The 18,833-nt window shown below is 38.4% G+C and overlaps 1 protein-coding gene and 1 long non-coding RNA gene across 5 annotated transcripts; one reads left to right on the top strand and one right to left on the bottom strand.

Annotated features, from left to right (window-relative positions):
* Positions 1-664: 664 nt before the first annotated feature.
* sympk (symplekin) lies at positions 665-18,555 on the bottom strand. 4 transcript variants are annotated; one of them, XM_012968164.3, is made up of 27 exons: positions 18,474-18,555; positions 17,698-17,778; positions 15,208-15,273; positions 15,077-15,130; positions 14,907-14,980; positions 13,962-14,088; positions 11,874-12,123; positions 11,620-11,790; positions 11,206-11,448; positions 10,907-11,052; positions 9,153-9,303; positions 8,755-8,974; positions 8,318-8,468; positions 8,010-8,236; positions 7,715-7,796; positions 7,481-7,594; positions 7,242-7,389; positions 6,954-7,114; positions 6,118-6,226; positions 5,399-5,499; positions 3,555-3,645; positions 2,723-2,824; positions 2,418-2,605; positions 1,729-1,905; positions 1,296-1,385; positions 1,044-1,217; positions 665-864 (listed from the first exon to the last, which is right to left on the bottom strand). In XM_012968164.3, the coding sequence occupies exons 2-27, from the start codon at positions 17,770-17,772 to the stop codon at positions 748-750; spliced, it is 3,609 nt and encodes a 1,202-aa protein (XP_012823618.2). In that variant the 5' UTR covers positions 17,773-17,778; positions 18,474-18,555; the 3' UTR covers positions 665-747.
* On the top strand, positions 18,046-18,709 carry LOC116406531. The gene is made up of 2 exons (XR_004219478.1): positions 18,046-18,272; positions 18,488-18,709. It is a non-coding gene; the product is annotated as an uncharacterized LOC116406531 (long non-coding RNA).
* Positions 18,710-18,833: the final 124 nt, after the last annotated feature.

Here is an 18,833-nt window from a genome sequence, read left to right as displayed (position 1 = left end):
AAGCCAGGAGGAGGGATACAGTCCTCTATTAAGGCACCTGTATAGGTAATTTGAACAGAACAAAAATAAAAATGACAGATTTACACAGCCAGAGCAACTGGGTCAGTGCTTCAGAGTTAACGACCCAGCAACATTCCTGCTCTCTTTCCCCAGGAGGAGCTGGTAAAAGACAATATCTATTTGTCTGGTCCTTCCCTGCTAATGTAAGAAAAGAAAAAAAAATCTTCGCTCTGTGTTCCATTTACCCTAAGGCCTCACAAGGTGTATTGTCGGCCTGCGTATAAGAGCAGGCCCAAAATCCACCTGTAAGCTTGAAAAATCTTCTAACTGTGCCTGTACCTGGGTGCACTGAATCCAATATCAGCCAATATCCACCAATGAATGCCAAGTCTTGTGTTAGTTGACTGTTATCGACTGCTTGTGCCTGCCTGGGCGGATTCAATGCTTCCGGGTGCAGGCACATTAAGATGATTTTTCAAGTGTACGTTGGCTGACCGTCAACCTTGGTGGGCCTTACCCTAAAACATGCTCTGCAGTTCTATACTGTGTTAAAATTTCCCAGTGAAATCATATACACATTATAGCATGCAAATGTCTAAACCAACTGATAGCAGTTATCACACTTCATTTAGGACACTTTAATGAAGACACTAGATCATTTTAGTTTTTCTTTTTTTTTTTTTTTTTATTGGTCTGAGCGGCATGGGAGGATCTCACTTCTAGAAATTGTATAAGGAAATTGCTGTGTCAGTCTTTCTTCTCTACTGGATCCTCTTCCATGGGTTCATCGGCTACTGGAGATTTTTCTGCGGTGGTAGCATTACTACTACTGTCCTCTTGGGGTACCTCTTTTCCTTGAGACTTCTGCAGAAAAGAAAAACTAATACATAAGAAGACAAATGGCAAAAAGCATAAGGTCAAAAGTTTATCGGCCTCTGGAAAAATACGGTATGAGCAAAGTCAGATGAGGAAGAAGACGAATGAAGTATGCTAAGAAATGTTATGTAGATGTATTCATTGACAGAACAGAAATGTGAACAGACCATGGAATCCTCCTCCTCTTCTTCTTCAGCTATAAAGATGGCAGGTGGGTCAACCTCTGCTACCTCTTCCATCTCTTGATTGTTTCGTCCCTTTTGTTCCTCTATTTGTTTTTTTAAGGATTTTTCTTGAGCCAGCCTTCGGGCAATGATATCCTGGGCTGGGGTATCTTGCTCCTGAGGAAAAAAGGGCTAATTAAACTGAAGTCACAATAGAAGAGGAAAAACTAATGGCAAATAAATAAATTATCTCACCTCTTCAACTTGCGCAGATTCTTCTGCTCCAGTGTCTGTCCTTGATTCAGCTTCTAGTATAGCCATTATGGAATGAGGAACATGTGCTAGCTATGTGCAAAGAAGAAACAGTCATAAAATTACTAATTATAAAAAAGATTTTTTTCTTTACATTACGCTTAAAAACTACAGCACACAAACATTATAATTACAGCAATTTCTGGCAGTACTTGACCCCGAGTACCATATACTGTATAATTTCCATAACTTCATCCGAGTACCAAAAAAAGTATAATTATAATTACAAGTGTTTAAATTGCAGGAGAATCTGAAATACCTAGTGTGCCATACAATTAAAGTCTTATCAGTTCAAGTCTATTTCTGTTAAAGAAGCTAACCAATGATTGTTTCCATGTTTGCAGTTTTATATGTTACACCCATTACCCATACTCACCTGGTGTGGTGTAAAAGCCCTAACATGCACAAGAAGAGGATCACGGAGGTCTGGCGATGTCTGGAGAACAGACAATAGTTGTGGGGGTGGAAGCTGGAGCAGAACACTGAAGGACTGTGGTTTGGTTCTCTGGCAGCATTTAATAAACCCTTCCCAAACCTTTGGATATTTCCAAACCTACAGAATAATAGCAACACGGAATACATTTAAGGTTTAAGATCAGATGTTTTGGGAAACCATGCAATTATTTGTTGTAAATATGCTTAAAGAATGACTAACAACAAGTGTAGTGACAGAATGAATGGCACCCAATGTATGTATGTCCTAATGGCAAAAATCCAAAGCTTGGTAAAGTGTTACTGCAGGGTGAAAGGCTGCAGTAACACTTTACCAAGCTTTGGCTTTTTGCCATTAGGACATACTGATTTTTAAATTAACAGGACACTGCCAAGTTTAACACAGTACACGCAGGAAAGCATAAATTAATCATAAATTGAGGATTGTCCTAAACTGGACTCCAGAAAGTCACTGAATAAGCTTACTTTCAAACAGGGAGGCCTACTGTACATAAACTTATTGCCACTGACCACACCAACTTTAAATTGTGAAATACTTCAACTATTTAGAAGACCTAATTTTTATTCAACCCATTAATCTTTTACTTACTCAAAAAACACATCCTTACACACCTGCTTGTAAATAAGACGAGTAAGTATATTCATGATGAAGCCCCCCAGTCTTGGATACATTCCTAAAGCCTGGATAACTGTCCTCATAAGAAGCATAGGGAGAGGGGTGGTATCCATCAGTTGCTGAAGGACCACAGCAAGAACCTCTGATGTGTACACAGAACGGGCAGAGAAACACAAATTGGTAGCTGTAGGAGAGAGAGAGGGATAAAAATATAAAATGTTGCACTCAGAAAGGGTGAAGATATAAAAGAAAGCAGGTATAAACTAGAAGCAGTACAATATTTTACTGGGGAAAGTCTCACCTTTTATGACAGATTTCATATCACATTTACTGGAATCTATGTTATGAAGAGCAACCAGAAGATCCCCAGGGGTCAAAGGAGACATGGAAGAACTAACTTCACCTGCAATATGACAAATGAATATAATACATTATGAAATATGACAATTATCACATCATCTCTTTCATATATAAGGCTAGCTGGAGTCATCAGTTTCAGAATTTTGTTAGCATAGTTTTGTAAGGTTTTGGTGTGTTGTACCAAAAGCATCAACTACCTTGATTATCTAAGCAACTCCCAAGTATCAATCATTCATCCAACCAATAATAACACTGATGCAAAGAGAAAATACTCTAATACCTTCAAAATGCAGCATCTTCTTTGCACCACTTGGGACAATAAGTATATAATTAGGCACACACCTGACATCTCTTTTAGTATTTGTACAAAATGCATTTATTAGTCACGCTTTGCTCATAAAACTGGTTGTGCAAAAAAAAAAAAAAAAAGATTTGAGTATTAAATTACTCGGTTCAAACTAACCAACCAATATAAATCCATATTGGCAGCACAAAATCATACTGAGTATATTAAATGTTTAAATTAATTTTACCATACTTAAGGTATGCTTACATTTTTCACTAAAATACATGTTTCTATTTCCCACAAGTTCCTCAAACTTTTATCTTACCCCTTTTTCAAATTGACACCCTTCTTATTCTAGCCTCACCCTGCCCACAGTAGCTTCCCAGTGTTAAAAAGTTGTTCTGTTGATCACATTTTTCCTCTTGCTGTATACAAATCCCATTCTCTGAACAGTTCAATATTTCTGTAGTATGAATAACAGACTCACCATGTTGTGTCCCCAAAAGTCGGTTGAACACTTCTTTCACCACTATTGGGTTCAGCTTTATGAGTTTTGGTAGAGCCTGAATGACTTCTTTCTGCAGAAGAAAAATATAGCAATTATTCTGACGTATGAGTCTTGAGAGAGGTCTGAGGAGGAGACTAAATATAGCAGATAACAGATGCACTCCAGGTCCTCATAATACAGTAAAAATAAAAATATTTGTCAACGTTTTGGTCCCTGCTTTCAATGAAAGCCTGGCAGACATGCCATATATTTGCTATTTACACTGACAGTTGATTGGCTAAAAGCTTATCAGTGCTCTAGTGGTTCAACTTCATAACAGCTGCAGGAGCACACTGCGCATGTGTAGTGCCTCCGACACCCACAAAATGGTCTACAAAAATCCAGGATTGCAAGCTGCTGTGCACAGCTCTGAAGGTCTAGATCATTTTTATAGGAATTATTATAGGAATGCTGAACATCCAGGCAAGTGCTGTAAGTTCAGTATATAAATACAAAATATATTAGTTTTTAGAATTTAGTAAGACAAATATTAAACTATCTTATAATATACTTGTCTACATTACACTAAAAATTAAAATAAAGGTAAACTAATCCTACAAAAGCTGTCTGAGAAATGTTCATAAAATGCCTGCCTAAGGCCTGTTGCTTGGGCACATGCAAATTGTCTTGGTCAATGATTATTTTGTTAACCCAGGAACATGCCACAAATATGGATAATACAAGAGGTAAAGAGGGCCCTGCTCATTACATATATAAGTGAACCTCTAAGGGGTAATTGTACACTACATTCTGATTAAAATATAATCTTATATTTATATTGTTAAAAGTAAATCACTAAAGTGTGAAATCAAGTTTGAAATCCTCTATAAAGGAAACTTCTTAACACATTTAAAGTGAAAGAATATGTACTATACCATAAATAGTTTTGGTAGAAATTACTTCTCTTCTGAAATGATTTAGTCACATTTTGTTGCATGCATAAGTGCATTTGTGTTTTCTTTGTACTAACATGACTTTTATTAGCTTCTATATATAAGGTCTATTATATATTTATTATACATATGGATTTACTATTAATTTCTATTTACTACATTATCTGGAGAGGTCTGTGACTAAAGGTGGCCATACATGCACCGATAATATCGTATGAAACCTCGTTTCGTACGCTAATCGGTGCGTGTATGGCATGTCGGCGACTCGACCGATATCGCAGGAAGCTGCTGATATCGGACGACTCGCCGATCGGACCAGTTTGAAAATTTTGATCGGGCGCCATAGAAGGCGCCTGACCAAAATTCTCCCTTCAGAGCTAAATCGGCAGAAGGAGGTAGAAATCCTATTGTTTCTACCTCCTTACCTGCCGATTCAGCCCTGAATGGTGTGTGACGGATCTTACGATGTTTCGTGCGACCGATGGTCGTACGAAACATCGTCAGATCGCCACGTGTATGGCCACCTTTAAGATGGCCGTGCAAATAAAAATCCACTCGGTTAGCAAGGTCACCACATCAACAAGCTGATGCAGTCCTTGCAATGACAGTTTTTAAAATCTGCCCAATCGATATCTGGACAATTTCTTGCCAGATATTGGTTGGGCAGGCCCCATACAAGGGCTAAATAAGATCCTCATGATACTTATGTTGTGCAATTAAGACAGATTTTCTTGACTATCAAAAACAGCAACATAACTGTGTGGGCCTGAGCCCCATTTTTTGAATCCCACCTTTTAAAAAGTGTCATCCCTCACACAATAAACACAAAATTGTGGGATATACTTTTATATTTATTGTAGATTTTCTCTTTCTGTAACACTGAGTTCTTACCTTGTCAAGTCCATTAAGCACAGGTATCAAAAACCTGACATCTGGGAGCCTCTTGTGATACAGTTCCCTGACACGCTTTACCAGTTCAGGGGATGGGGGCACTGATAACAAAATGACAAATGTGCAGAGCTAAATACAAGTTGCTACAAGCAGCAGAAATATACACATAGCATTTTTCGCTAATCAGAAGCAGTAGATTTTTATGGCCAAATGAGTCCATTTTTTACAGCCCTAGCTACAGAGGTATTTGATTTGTTTTTTGATATTTGACATATTGCAGGTGACATTTAGGCTACAAAACTAGAAAGAATGGTAATACATTTATAAATGTTGTCTGTATAACAATATTTACCATTCTGAGAGAAATAAGGAACATAAATACAACTATAAAGATGTGTATGTAATGAGTAGCAGAACACATGGGTTTTGTCCCTAATGAAATCACACTTACAGTACTTCAGCCCATACAACAGTTTATTTCATTACAGTTCCTAACATGTTTTTAAGTTAAATGATATGGCATATGGGTTTTAAGGGATTAAAATAGTTTTGCTAGTTTCTTTAACCACATTTCTGTGGAGAGGATGGCACCTCACATGAGAAATGTAATGAATGTGATTTAATCAGACACACCTTACTGTTGCACGTTAAATGGTGGGGACATGTGTCAAATATATTCTTTTCTCCATTTCATACTGTCACTTGTAAGGAAATCTTACCTTTGTCAGTCAAGATATGCAGGCAGCGAGTCACTAAAGTCTCAGCTCCTTTCGGGCAGTTTTCCACTAACAGAAGCAATTCAGGTGAGTTCATTCCCATCCCTCTTATCTAAAAAAAAATATATACACATTACACTTCATTTTTCTCTTTGATCAACGTATTAGTGATGCACCAAACCCAGTTTTTGGGTTTGGCCGAACCCCCGAATCCATTGTAAGGGATTGCGGAGTATCAAAATTGAATCCTAATAAGCATATGCTAATTAGGATACAGAAGGGTTAAAGGTAAAAATTTAAATGGAAAAATGTTCCACTTCCGTGTTCATGCTGCAACATTTAACCCTTCAAATCCTAATTAGCATATGGTAATTAGGATTGGGTTCGGCCAGGACTGTGGATTTGGCCGAATCCTGACTGTGCCGAAAAAGGCTGAATCCTGGATTTGGTGCATCCCTACAACCTCTATTATATTTACGCCTATATAGTAAAGACTATTCTTTAAATGGCCCTTTCTCTCCAACTGCTTTTTCTTCCCCACACTTCAGCATTTTCCCTTAACAGTCATCCTACTTTTGTATTCCAATCTAGTGCTGATCTGTCACCATGTATAACATTAGACTGTGGGTATCTCCAAGGTATGCTCCCTGGCCTCTTCCTTGTTGATTATAGGATGAACAAGTGGCAAAACTCTTGATTCATTTGTGTCTACATGCACATTAAGTTGTAGGCAGGCCATTTGCAATTTTCAGGTACTGTCTCCATTTTGTTGCTGCTATTTATTTTGTATCCTTGTTCTCTAACTCACAAATTTACAGTTTTCCATTCCACTTACTTACCGGTGTTTCAATAACCCTCAGCACTGTCCTCTTGATGTCAGCTGTGGCCTCAGTATAGACAGACGCCAACTCATGGATCAGTTTGTGATTTTGCGGCAGCAGTGCCAGGTACAGATAGAGACACTGCTTTACAGTGTCTTCAGTCCATGGAGCTGCCACCTCTGAAACATTAAACAAACGAAAAAGTCAGAAAAGTGTAATTTATGGGAAACATAATGCAAGCGATAGATATAAAGAGAGATTTAAACAGTACATGTACATCTGTGCACAGACATTATAACCACTAACCTGTGTCCTTATCTGCCCCAAAAAGAACAGATGGTGGGTTAGGGTGGACTAAAAGCTGCAAGTAATTGAGAGCGAATTTCTCAATGTATGGGCGAAGACTTTCTTTCTCATACATTCGTTTAATAAAGTGCAGTGACTGCTGGCGGATCTGAAAAACACAGCATAGGTGTTCGGGAATGAACAAGAATGCCTGACACTAAGCCATTGAGTGACGTTTGTTTAAAGTCTTGCTGTCAAACCTTATCTTTTTCATGAGAGCTCAGATCCAACAAAAGATGCAGATACTGGAACTGGCGAGCTGGTCGAGTTAAGATTAAATCCCGCAAGGTGGACATACCCAAATAACTGCGCCCCTGCACATAAATGAAAGAATTCTGAGTACCAGAAGCAAGTAATGCAGAAAGTGCAAACAACAGTCCTTATATACTAGGTTTATTGCTCCTGCCGTTAGCAAAGGAGTCTAAAATTCACACCTCATCCTCGCAGTATTTCCGCAATACATCCAAGGCAGAGTCTGTGAGCAAAGGAGCTTCAAGGACAACTTTTGTGAAGACCCTACATTGTAAAACACAGAGAACCTAATTACTAGAGGTGAAAAGCTGCCTCTTCAGATAACATATTTATACTTGTGTGTCTGGAATTGGAAATGCCAGTCAATAACTTTTCTGTTCCCTTTGAAGCCTGAAATAACACAATTTATAAACTGCAGTTTATAAACTGCACACAGAAGTATTGCTCATTATACCCAGATCAAACAGTACTTCTTACCCATCTCGCTGGTCAGGCCGCTCTTGCAGACCAGTCAATATCCCAATTAGACATTCTTGGTATGCCTCCTCTCCAGCACCAGACTGGTATTCACAGTATTCCTGGTACAGCCAAGCCAAAGCTAGGTCAAGTCGCATTCGAGGATCACTCAGAAAGTGGGACAAGACTTCAGCTTTTACACTTATATCTAGCTGGGTCACAAGGCGTGCTAGAACCTTCACTCGCATCTGTAGTGCAAGATTTCCTTTGTATTAATATTGTTCCTTTGCTACTTGATGCATAATCTATTTCTGTTATGCAGCAATTACCTGGGAAGCCCCTGAGCTACCCACTGTGCGCTCAGCCTGGAGGATCCGCTGCACAGCTCCCAATTTTAATGATTTCATTTGGACCTCTGTAAGTGGCTCTGTGACTTCCTTCAACCTAAATACCTTCTTACGACCTCCAACACCAGAAGGCCTAGAATAAATGAGAATGACAGTGTTGTGAGCTGCATGCTAAGTAAAGGTGTGTTAAGAATTATAAAACACATAAAGGACAAATATGTATTTTGGGTCAGGCAATGGGTGACAAAGGTAGCAGGTTAAATGTATGTTTGCAAGTACAAGAGGGCAAATGTGTGTGTTAGGGTGGTGTGTGGATCCACTCACAGCTCTCTAGTTTCCACATGCTGAAGTCAAATTAGCACTTCATTACTATTAAGATTATATATTACATTAAGCTACAAAAGTTTGTAAGCTTTTACCTGATCTGAGTTGCTGGTAGTATAGGTTCAGGCCGCTTCTTGGCAAGTGGAGCATCTTCCTCCTCCTCTTCTTCTTTAGCCTTCTCACTCTGACATCCCAAAACAGATATAGCCTGTCCCTTGGTAAGTGCAGAAATCCGGCGTTTGATCACCAACCCCTCAGGCTTGGTGTTCTCTTCCTCCACTACATCCACTGGAACATCTTTTGTCTGCTCAACCCCTGGTGTTGTGTTTCAGAAAATTTCAGAGATAGATATGTGATGCAAGGTAAAAAAAAAACAGTTTTTCTTAAATCTTCTTAACTTTTACATTTTCTTAAATTTTCAGTTAGCACTTTTAAACATGTTTTTCTATCAATATGATTTGTGCCATATTAACTTTTATTAACTACAATGTACCTGGACCAATGCCAACTGATGTCATTTGTGTAGCCATGAGTCTAGCAAGATGGCGAATCTGGGCGTCAGTCCCAGCTGACTCAACTGGAGTGTAAGTGGCCTGGAAGGAGGCAGGCATGGAATCCGGTAGATACACCATACTGATGAGCACCTAAGCACAATAAATAGGTAGGAAAAAGAGTTCAACAACATTTCCAACTTAAGTCTAAAAAAGGTAACCATTTATATAAAGTTAACAAAGAAATTTCTATTTAATGCAATTCTGATGCCCTGTGCTTTCAGCTGGCACAATAGGTCAATAACACTGTGGGGTCCTTAGTTAAATTTGGCCTGAGCGCTATGTGCAAGGAGAAGCTCTATAAACTGATGCATTTTTAAAATAAACATGTTTTCCCATGACAGCATTCCTTTAAAGTTTGTTCACAAGGATACCGAGGACCAGAATGAGGTCTGTAAAAGCCATCATTCATTAGAGTACAGGAGAAACAAATTTCAGATAACAAAAGTGTGCAGACAGAGGCCATATTCTCTACCTCTACAAGCAGGGTTTTAGAAAAACTTTAAAAGCAGGAAAGTTTATATTGATATTACCAATACAATAAAAGACTTCACTGGATACCTGTTATCAATATTCTTTTTCATTCTTTAATTTTTTTTAAATATTTTTCTGATGAACAAATATTGGATAAAACTACTTTCTGTTGTTTAATTATGTACAAAGTTAAAATAAAAAATAAATTATGCTCTACTGCACTGAGCTACTCACAGCTTTGACAGATCAAATGGGGGGGAGAATCAATGCACTGATAGCAGCCCAAAGGTGAGCATCAATAATTATAGATGTCTTCCTCGTAAACAAAATGTGTGAACCTTAAAGCTGATGGCCCACCGAGCCAGTTAGTCTCCCGCAATCAATCGCTGCTAATGCGGACAAATAACCGTTCAAAAATGCCTTTTCACCGGCAACAATAGGAGTCGCCGGTTGAAAGGCCCACGCATTGATTCGGCATTCTTAAGTCGTGCAAAAATGTCTGCAGAAGGAAACTTCGGAAAGCCAAAGCAACGTATAGGCTTTCAGAGGGGTTGCCCGCAGTAGCAGAGATCCATCAGGCCATCAGCCTTATCTGCTGCTGAATAAATATATAGGAAAATTGACTGCAAGTTAACCCATTTTCCCTTTAACTGAAGATTCAGTATTGTATGTCTTAACAAACCACGGTGTAGAAGATATATATGAGAGAAAAACAAGCTTTGAGTAACAAGGCAAGCTTTACATTACAAATCTAAAACATATACTTAATGCATGTTAATATACTGTTGGAAATCTAGAGAAGCTTGCACAGTTTTCTAAATGGCACTTAAACTAAAAAAAATGTACTGTACTTTTTTCTTCACTTAATACTTAGGGAAAACAACCTTAATATCTGTATAGATAAACTCTATATTGTAAGTTAGAATATAAGGATAAAGACACACAGAGCTACTAGTAGCAGCTTGTACAAAAATAGACAATGCAGATCATTTACTGACTGGTCTCTACGTGTTTTTTAGCAGAGGCAATTCTCAGTATTGTCTATGGCAGGATATTTTCTGGTGTTTAGAAGCCCTGACAATAGCTGCTACTAAGTAGCTCTGTGTACTTTCACCCTAAAAGATTATTTTGTCCAGTAAATGCAACCATGCAAGAGCATTTGAATCCCTGATCGCTACATCCTTGGAATCTAATACACAATGACTTTAAATGTTACACTAACCAGGTTTGCCACATTCTCTGGGGAAAGCAGTGGGCGCAGGAATTCAGCTGTGATGTCTGTAGCCGACTGCGTGCTTGGTGCAGGAGCAGGAATGGTGGGAAGCTGTATTGTGTCTTTATCATCATCGTCATCAGGCAGTGGAATGTCTGCATATAAAGGAGAGACTTGTGATATGTTGGATAAAGTCGATCTTTATGCTTTGTACCTGTTTGCCCTAAGCAATTTTTAACACCACTGTATTGTTCTAACAAAAAACACTTATTTTTACTGTATTGTTTTGACAATAACATTAATCTTACCAGTGCGGCTCTTCTTTTGTCCCCCTTCACCATCTTCCCTGGCCCTTTTCCGGTTGCTGTCCCTTGGCGGAGGAAGATGTCTGGTTATCTCTCCCTGGCTAGTACCCAAGTCTAACAGGAGAGTACTTATAGGCCCCTGGTACTCATAAGATGATGAATGACGCAGTACACTCAATAGCTGCAGTTTGAGATTTTTACGCACACTGCTCACTTGGGACTTTGCTAGTGTAGGGGGTAGGTTGGCTGTAGAGGTGAGGAGAGAGGTTACAGGATGGCAAATTAAAAGTATGATGATTCAGATATTACACATGGTCACAGTATTACTAGGAAGCACTACTTTTATAAAGTTGCCTTAAATATTTAGGGATTAGAGAATTTAAAGTCTAGAATAGGGCATGCAATGTTTTTCCGTACCATGCAGGGTCTCATAAGCCTGGATAACTTCTGCCATAAACATCGGCCTCTGTCGAGCAATCGATGCTAAAGATCCAAGGGCTGCTGTAAGGTTGATGCTGGAGATAGCAGGGTGAGCCATAAACTTTAGAAGTTCCTTCACAGCCTGTTTTCCTACATCTCGCAGTGTATCTGAAGAATAAAGGGCAAGGAGAATGTAGGAGAAAAATATATGCTAAAGGGTCATAAGAGACAAAAGTTATTGATAAACTCACTATATTTAAGGAATGCATGGTCAGAAGGGATCTGCTCTAGGCTGATGTCCCCTTCTTGTCTTTTTGGAACTTCACTGTCAGGGGTACGAGGAGACAAGGTGACAATCAAACTTTCTACAAACTTTACTGCATGAGTGCGGATGCCATCATTATCCGATTCCAACAAGAGGAGGATGTCTGCAGCCATCTCAGTTACAAGGTCCCAGCAGGATTCTTGTTGCTCAGATGGAGGGCGGGAGCGAGCAACCCACTGCAGGAAAGATCAGTCAATAAGAAAAGGAAGCAAGGAGATATAGAAATTACACTGTGACAAAGATGCAAGAAACAAAGAGACTTCCAAAAATGTTAGTCCAAAGTTGACAACTTATGATGAAAATATAAATATGAACACAAGCCAATTCTCTGAGCACTATGAAATACCACCTGGTGATTACAGACAACACAATTTAATTACTATTGGCAAAATTCCCAAAACATTTACAAAATGTAAAAGCTCTAGAGCAGGGGTGTCAAACTCAATCACATAAGGGGGCCGAAATCTAAAACACAGGCTAAGTCGCAGGCCACATTTTTTATTAATATACTTAGTAAGATACTAAGGGGTATATTTATCACAATGTATAAAAAGTGGACATTACTGGTGATGTTGCTCATAGCAGCCAATAAATGCTTTGCTACTGTTGAAATCTGATTACTGATCGGATGCCTTGGGAAACATCACTGGTAATGCTTCACTCCATTTTTTACACAGCATGATAAATATACCCCTTAGTATTAGTTACTATGTGAGGAAAATGGAAACTGATCAGGCTGGATGGTCAGACACACTCACCAAGGGCCATGTAAAACAGCCAGGTGGGCCGGATTTGGCCTCCAGGCCTTGTGTTTGACATATATGCTCTAGAGTATATAAAAGGGCATGAAGTTGTGGTAGAGTTAATCAATAATGCAAAGCCTCCTTTCAGTCTTCATGTGACTGAGCCTAAGGACCATCATTCCAGGTCAGAACATTGGGGTAAATATAGATTAGTGGGATCCAGTATCGTTGGCTTTTCCAATTCCGCCTATCCTTCAACTGTAACAACAGGCAACACACGGTAGCTGGAAGAAGGCCAAGACTTGCTTGTGAAGCTGGGGTTCAAGGTCCCCAAGGACCATGTGTCTCCCCCTATCCAGTTGTTCCAAAGCCTACCTTGATAGGGGCTTCAGTGAAACTTTCCAGGATTTTACAATTGCATTTCTCGTGCTTTTTGTACATTGTTTTGCTATATGACAATTTCCCATCAGATACCCAAGATGCATGGCCAGTGTTGTAGGATGTGTGTATGCCAAAATGTTATCAAATAATTTTCTCTCTACAATATACTTTCTCTGAACTAAAGCACATGGGAACCAAGTTCAACTTCCATGTTTATTTGACAGAAAGTCACATGATTTGGATTAGGTTCGAACAGAGGCATGGATTTGGCCAAATCCGAATCCTGCTGAAAAAGGCTGAATCTTGGTTGAATCCTGGATTCAGTGCATCCCTACTGATATTATTTGTACTTGAAGGGGAAGGAAAGGCTAAATCAGTAGGGAGGGGCAAATGTTAGGCACTCCCCAGTGATAGTTATCCCGACCGATGAAAAAAAGTTCAACTGCGCATGTACGAAGACCAAAGGAGGAAGAGGAATGCTCACTCATGCACACCCCGGCCAGTGCAGTTTTCTCCCAACAGGAGCACCAGCTGGGGGCTTCAGGTATGTGATTAAAATTATTGGGGGGCGCCTAACATTTTGGCACCCCCCCCAATGATTGTAATTTTATTTCTCCTTTAATGTCATGCAACAGTGAATCATTTTGGGAGATATAGCCCTCTCCATAGGTGTCTACACCTATAGCTATGTTTCCTAAAAAGTTCTTCTACTACGTGGTGTTTCAAAATCTAAAATAAAAAACCCTGCAATATCATAGCTTACTTACCTTTTCATTATAAATGTATACTAATTAAAATTTGGCAATGTGAGTAAAATACCTAAAATGAACAGTGTACAGCAATAAATAAGTAATTCAAGACAATACAAAATAATTAACACACATTATTACCTGAAGGGCCACTTTATACAGCTGGGTCATGGTCAAAATGGACTTCTTCACCACATTGACATTCTCATCCTTCAGTAGCATATGAAGGTTGGCGATTAATTTAATCAGAAGCTCATTGTCCAGTTTACTGGCAAGAGTGAAGTAAAGATGAGTGAGTGCAAAGTCGCCTACAAGTATCAGTGCTAAGTTGTTATTGGAAAAAAAGTTTTTAGACACAAGTAAACCAATTGAACTAAATAACATATCAATACAAAAAAGGATACTTAGAAATAAATCACAGTTTATTCTATACTGATATTGTAAAATCATGATAGCCAATCTCTAAGTATATAACTGAATGTGATTGATTTTTATTTTGCTTTTTATACAGTAACATAAGTGGAGGGGGGGAATAAACCATAGGAAATAAAAAAAAATGTAAGAACTTTGCTTAAAATAGAGTCTATGGTAGATGGCCTTCACAGTCACTCAGAACTTTTTAATGGGTTTCCTGATAACAGATCCTATACCTGGACCAACTGTGAAATATTTCCTTAGCTATTTAGAAAAGCAGTTTTATAAGCCTTGGTACATTGTTTTTGTGTATTATATTCACATAATACTTTTACATTTATTTGAGAAACATTTGTTTAGGTATGTAAGAATAGCATATATGTATACAGTATGTAAGGGCATATAGCAATATACCAATATGTCCTTAAACCCCCCTCCGCCCCAGTGACTCATTTGCAACTAGGTATGACTTCTGCAGCAACCCCTAAGAGGATTCCCAGTGTCTAGGTTAAAGATAGCTTCTTTTATACATATATTATATTGTTTTAAACCCTTTTTTATCCAATCAGATCCAGTTATATCCAAAACATTTATTTTGAAGTTGTCATGCTTTTTAGTCTACAAATACCTTTGTATTTCAATGAAAGTCTTTACGTTCCTGTGTTAACTCACCAAGCTTCTTCTATGAAATTTACCACAAATTTTCGGACTTCTACAGATTTGTCTGCTTGAAAAGCAATTATTTCCTATACAAACAAGATCAAAAATGACATTAAAAACACTAAACTACTGAGTGTTAAAAATTCAACATACACCACAGACAATCTGGAATTCTCACTTACATCAAGAAAGTTGTCCAGCAAAGTGGGGTCCTTGTTTATTATGAGTTCTTGAACCTGTGAATAAAATTTTACATTTGACTTTTCTCTGCTTTTGTGTATTGGCAAACAGGGTATAAAGAATTGATTATTACCTGTTTAAGCATGGTAATTTTGGAATCATTTGTAGCAAGAGCAGCCATATTCAATAATTCCACAACCTAAAATATAAAATATTTATTAATTTTGAGTGCAGTAACCCATAGTAACCAATAACATGTTTGCTTTTGAACAGGTGACCAGCTACCCGCTGACTGACATGCCTGGCGATTTTAAAAGGAAGAAATAATTTGGACGATGACCAAACTAGCATGAGATTGCTGTCATTGTGCAATTACAGTGCAAGCCTTCCTATATATGAGTTTACTGGTAAATTCTACAGTGTGTTCCTGGTTAGCTGTAAGATTTACCCATTAAACATGACAAATTCATTTTGAATTAAATGCCAGCAGCAAGTTCTAAAAAGGTTGAGACTGGGGCATGTTTCCCACTGTGTTGCATCACCTCTTCTATTAACAACCCCTGCCTGATATAGGATTTCAGCTGCTCAGCAGTTGTATTTTTTATTTCATACTGTGCAAAATTTCAGTGGGTGACAGGGTTAGACTGCTGTTGTAACACATGCAGAATGCAGTTTGGCATTGTCTTGCTGGAACAGGCAAGGTCTTCCCTAAAAAAAAAAAACATAATCGGAATAGCAGCATAGTTTGCTCTAAAACCTGCATATATCTTTCAACATAATTTCCAAGATGTGCAAACTACCCATTCTGTGTGCACTAATGCACCCCCCATACCATCATGGATGCTGGATTTTAAACTGTGTGCTTATAACAAGCAGGGCTGTCCTTCTCTTTAGCCCAAAAGAAGGACCATTTATGATCACCATCTATGATTTCCAAAAAGAATTTTAAATTTTGATTTATCAGACCACAGGACACATCACATCAGCCTTCACCACTTCAACTCAGTTTATCTTAAATAAGCTTGGGTCCAGAGAAAGTTGCTGTTTTTCTGGATCAAGTTTATTTATGATTTCTTTTTTGCGTGGTAGAGATTTAACTTGTATTTGTGGATGCAATGACTAACCATGTTCACACAAAATCATTTTCAGGAAGCAGTCCTAAGCCCATGCAGTGATTTCTACTACAGCAGTCCTGTCTAATTTATTAAATGTAGTTGGCCAATAATTTCTCATTTTCATGTTTGAGGACCAGATTATATTAAAATGATGATGTTTGGAAAGATGTAAGAGAAGTTATGTTCGACCATCTTTCACCTAATAATTTCCTTGACTACATCAGAGGAGGAAACAGACCAGCAGCTAGTGCTGTTGTTACAAAATGAATTCAAATTAACAGTACACATTCTCCTTAATATCTTCAAATCTTGGGGAAAAAATGAATGCTAAGTGCAAAAGTGCTTAGAATAGTGCTCTCATCAATTTCTTTTCAATAATTTTTATTTGCATTTTAACTTTTATAGAGTGGATGTCAGAATAAAGCAATTTCGTATTAAACAGCATTTATCTTTAAAAGAGAAGAAAATAAAAAAAAAGGGGGGGGGGGAATTAAGAAGTAGCCCCACTCTAAGTGGATAATGGGGTTAAAGCTCTCATCAATTTCATATTCATTTAAAGGTTAACATTCTTTAACAGCTGACTAGAGCACACTTAACATGTGTCACATACACATCTAACAAAATCCAAGATGAGGAGCTCCTTTGTCTTCATTTTTTATCGTTTTCAAATTATTTACCTTCCATGTCTACATCTTTCCAGCTTTGAAATGGTGGTCGCTAACACCGACAGCCAAAAACTATTGCTTTGTGAGCTCACAGTTTTAATATTCTTGCTACTTTTTTCCCTTATCTTTCTATTCAGTCCCTCTCCTATTCATATTCCAGGATCTCATTTAAAGGAACAGTAACCAAAAAATTCAAGTGTATAAAAGAAATTCCAATATAATGTACTGCTGCTCTGCACTGGTACAAACTGTGTTTGCCTCAGAATCACTACTATGGTTTATATAAAGAATGCAGCTGTGTAGCCATGGGGGCAGCCATTCAAAGGAGAAAAGGCACAGGCACTTAGCAGATAACAGATAAAACACTATTGTATTCTACAGAGCTTCTTCTAACTCCATGTAGCTTTCAAATGGGGATCACTGACTCCAGCAGCCAGAAAACTATTGCTCTGTGAGGCTACAATTTTACTGTTTCTTTTAATAACTTATTTTTCTATTCAAGTCCTATTCATACTCCTGTTTCTCATTCAAACCACTCCCTGGTTGCTAAGGTAATTTGGACCCTAGCAACCAGATAGCTGCTGAAATCAAACTGGAGAGCTGCTGAACAAACACTGAAATAATTAAAAAACTACAAATAATAGAAAATGAAGACCAATTGCAAACTGTCTTGGAATATTACTCTCTACAGCATAATAAAAGTTAACTCAAAGGTTAACAACCCCTTCCCAATCACAAGGTACCAGAATCTAAAACAATATATCACTGTAACCCTTTAAATGAAATTATATCATCGCCAATAGATCTCCAGTTATACATCCAGTTTGTACAGTACACTCTTACCCTCTCAGATGTGGATACAACTTCTGATGTCCCCTCCTCTTGGGAGAAGAACTGGGATGCCATACTGACTGCCATGGGTGACTAAAATAAAGATAAAAATTGAAATTAGTTTAAAAAAAATAAAAACAGTTCATGTGTACTTGCACCCAATAGAAGGAGCCCAGATATGTTTATGTTGTGTGTGTGTCAGGTGTAAGGATAAATTCAAATAACCAGAGCCTTAGTATAAGGCCAACATTGATACATATAAATAAAAGGCTGCGTTTACCAAAAGGAAGGGGGAGGTATAAAAGGAACCTTTTTGGTAACACAATTTCTGCCCTATCAGAATTCAGTTGTGGTGTTACAGTTACGCTTTGCATGTATGCAGGATCCACAGTTTTGCAAAATAGGCGCCCAATAAATATTAAGGTCCATGTCACCTTCTAACATTATTGGTACACTCCACTACCGGTAATGGATTACAGAGAACTAAAGCGAATAAGATTTTGAATTGAAAGGTACTAGAAGAAGCAGCACAGTGACCCTAGCAGAGGTAATCGTACATTAGTTCCAATGACTAGCGGCTGGCAAAGGTAAGAGAACTGTGTTACTGTAGCATAAAGTCCATAATTGGTTTATACAGAGGATTTGTCAATATCTACTTCGTTAGCACTCCCCGACTCTTTCTAATTCAACATTTAAACATACTACCCAACAGTACCGCTTTTCCCAACAGCCCACAGTCCTAGATCGCTATTTACCGGTCCCTAAGCTATTATTTGCAAACTCCGTACCTCCTGTCTTACAGGAAATCCCGGCCCACAAGTCACATCACGCGAGACTTGCGCCAGGACTACACGTAAGCGCGGTGACGCATTACGTAGCCGACTTTTTGGAGAGGGACGGCATAACTCAACGTTACAAAATCGGAAGTTGCAGGAAAGCGGTGGTAGGCATGTTCACAACATGTTATCTGCTGCTCGCACCTCCTACTATTGATAGAAAAGAACTAATAAAGAACTTCATTTCATCTTGGTTCTCCGTCCTGCTCTCCCTGCCTCTGCTCAAATATTTCCTGAGATGTCATTTATATTGTCTGCTCAGAGCTCGGACCTGTGGCAGGGGACTGAAAGAAGACATTTATTCTTGTTGGC

This window comes from Xenopus tropicalis, chromosome 8 (genome assembly GCF_000004195.4).
Source record: "Xenopus tropicalis strain Nigerian chromosome 8, UCB_Xtro_10.0, whole genome shotgun sequence".
In the NCBI taxonomy this organism is placed as follows: Eukaryota; Metazoa; Chordata; class Amphibia; order Anura; family Pipidae; genus Xenopus; species Xenopus tropicalis.
The sequence above is the reverse complement of the archived record's forward strand: the minus strand, read 5'-3'. Positions and strand labels throughout refer to the sequence as shown.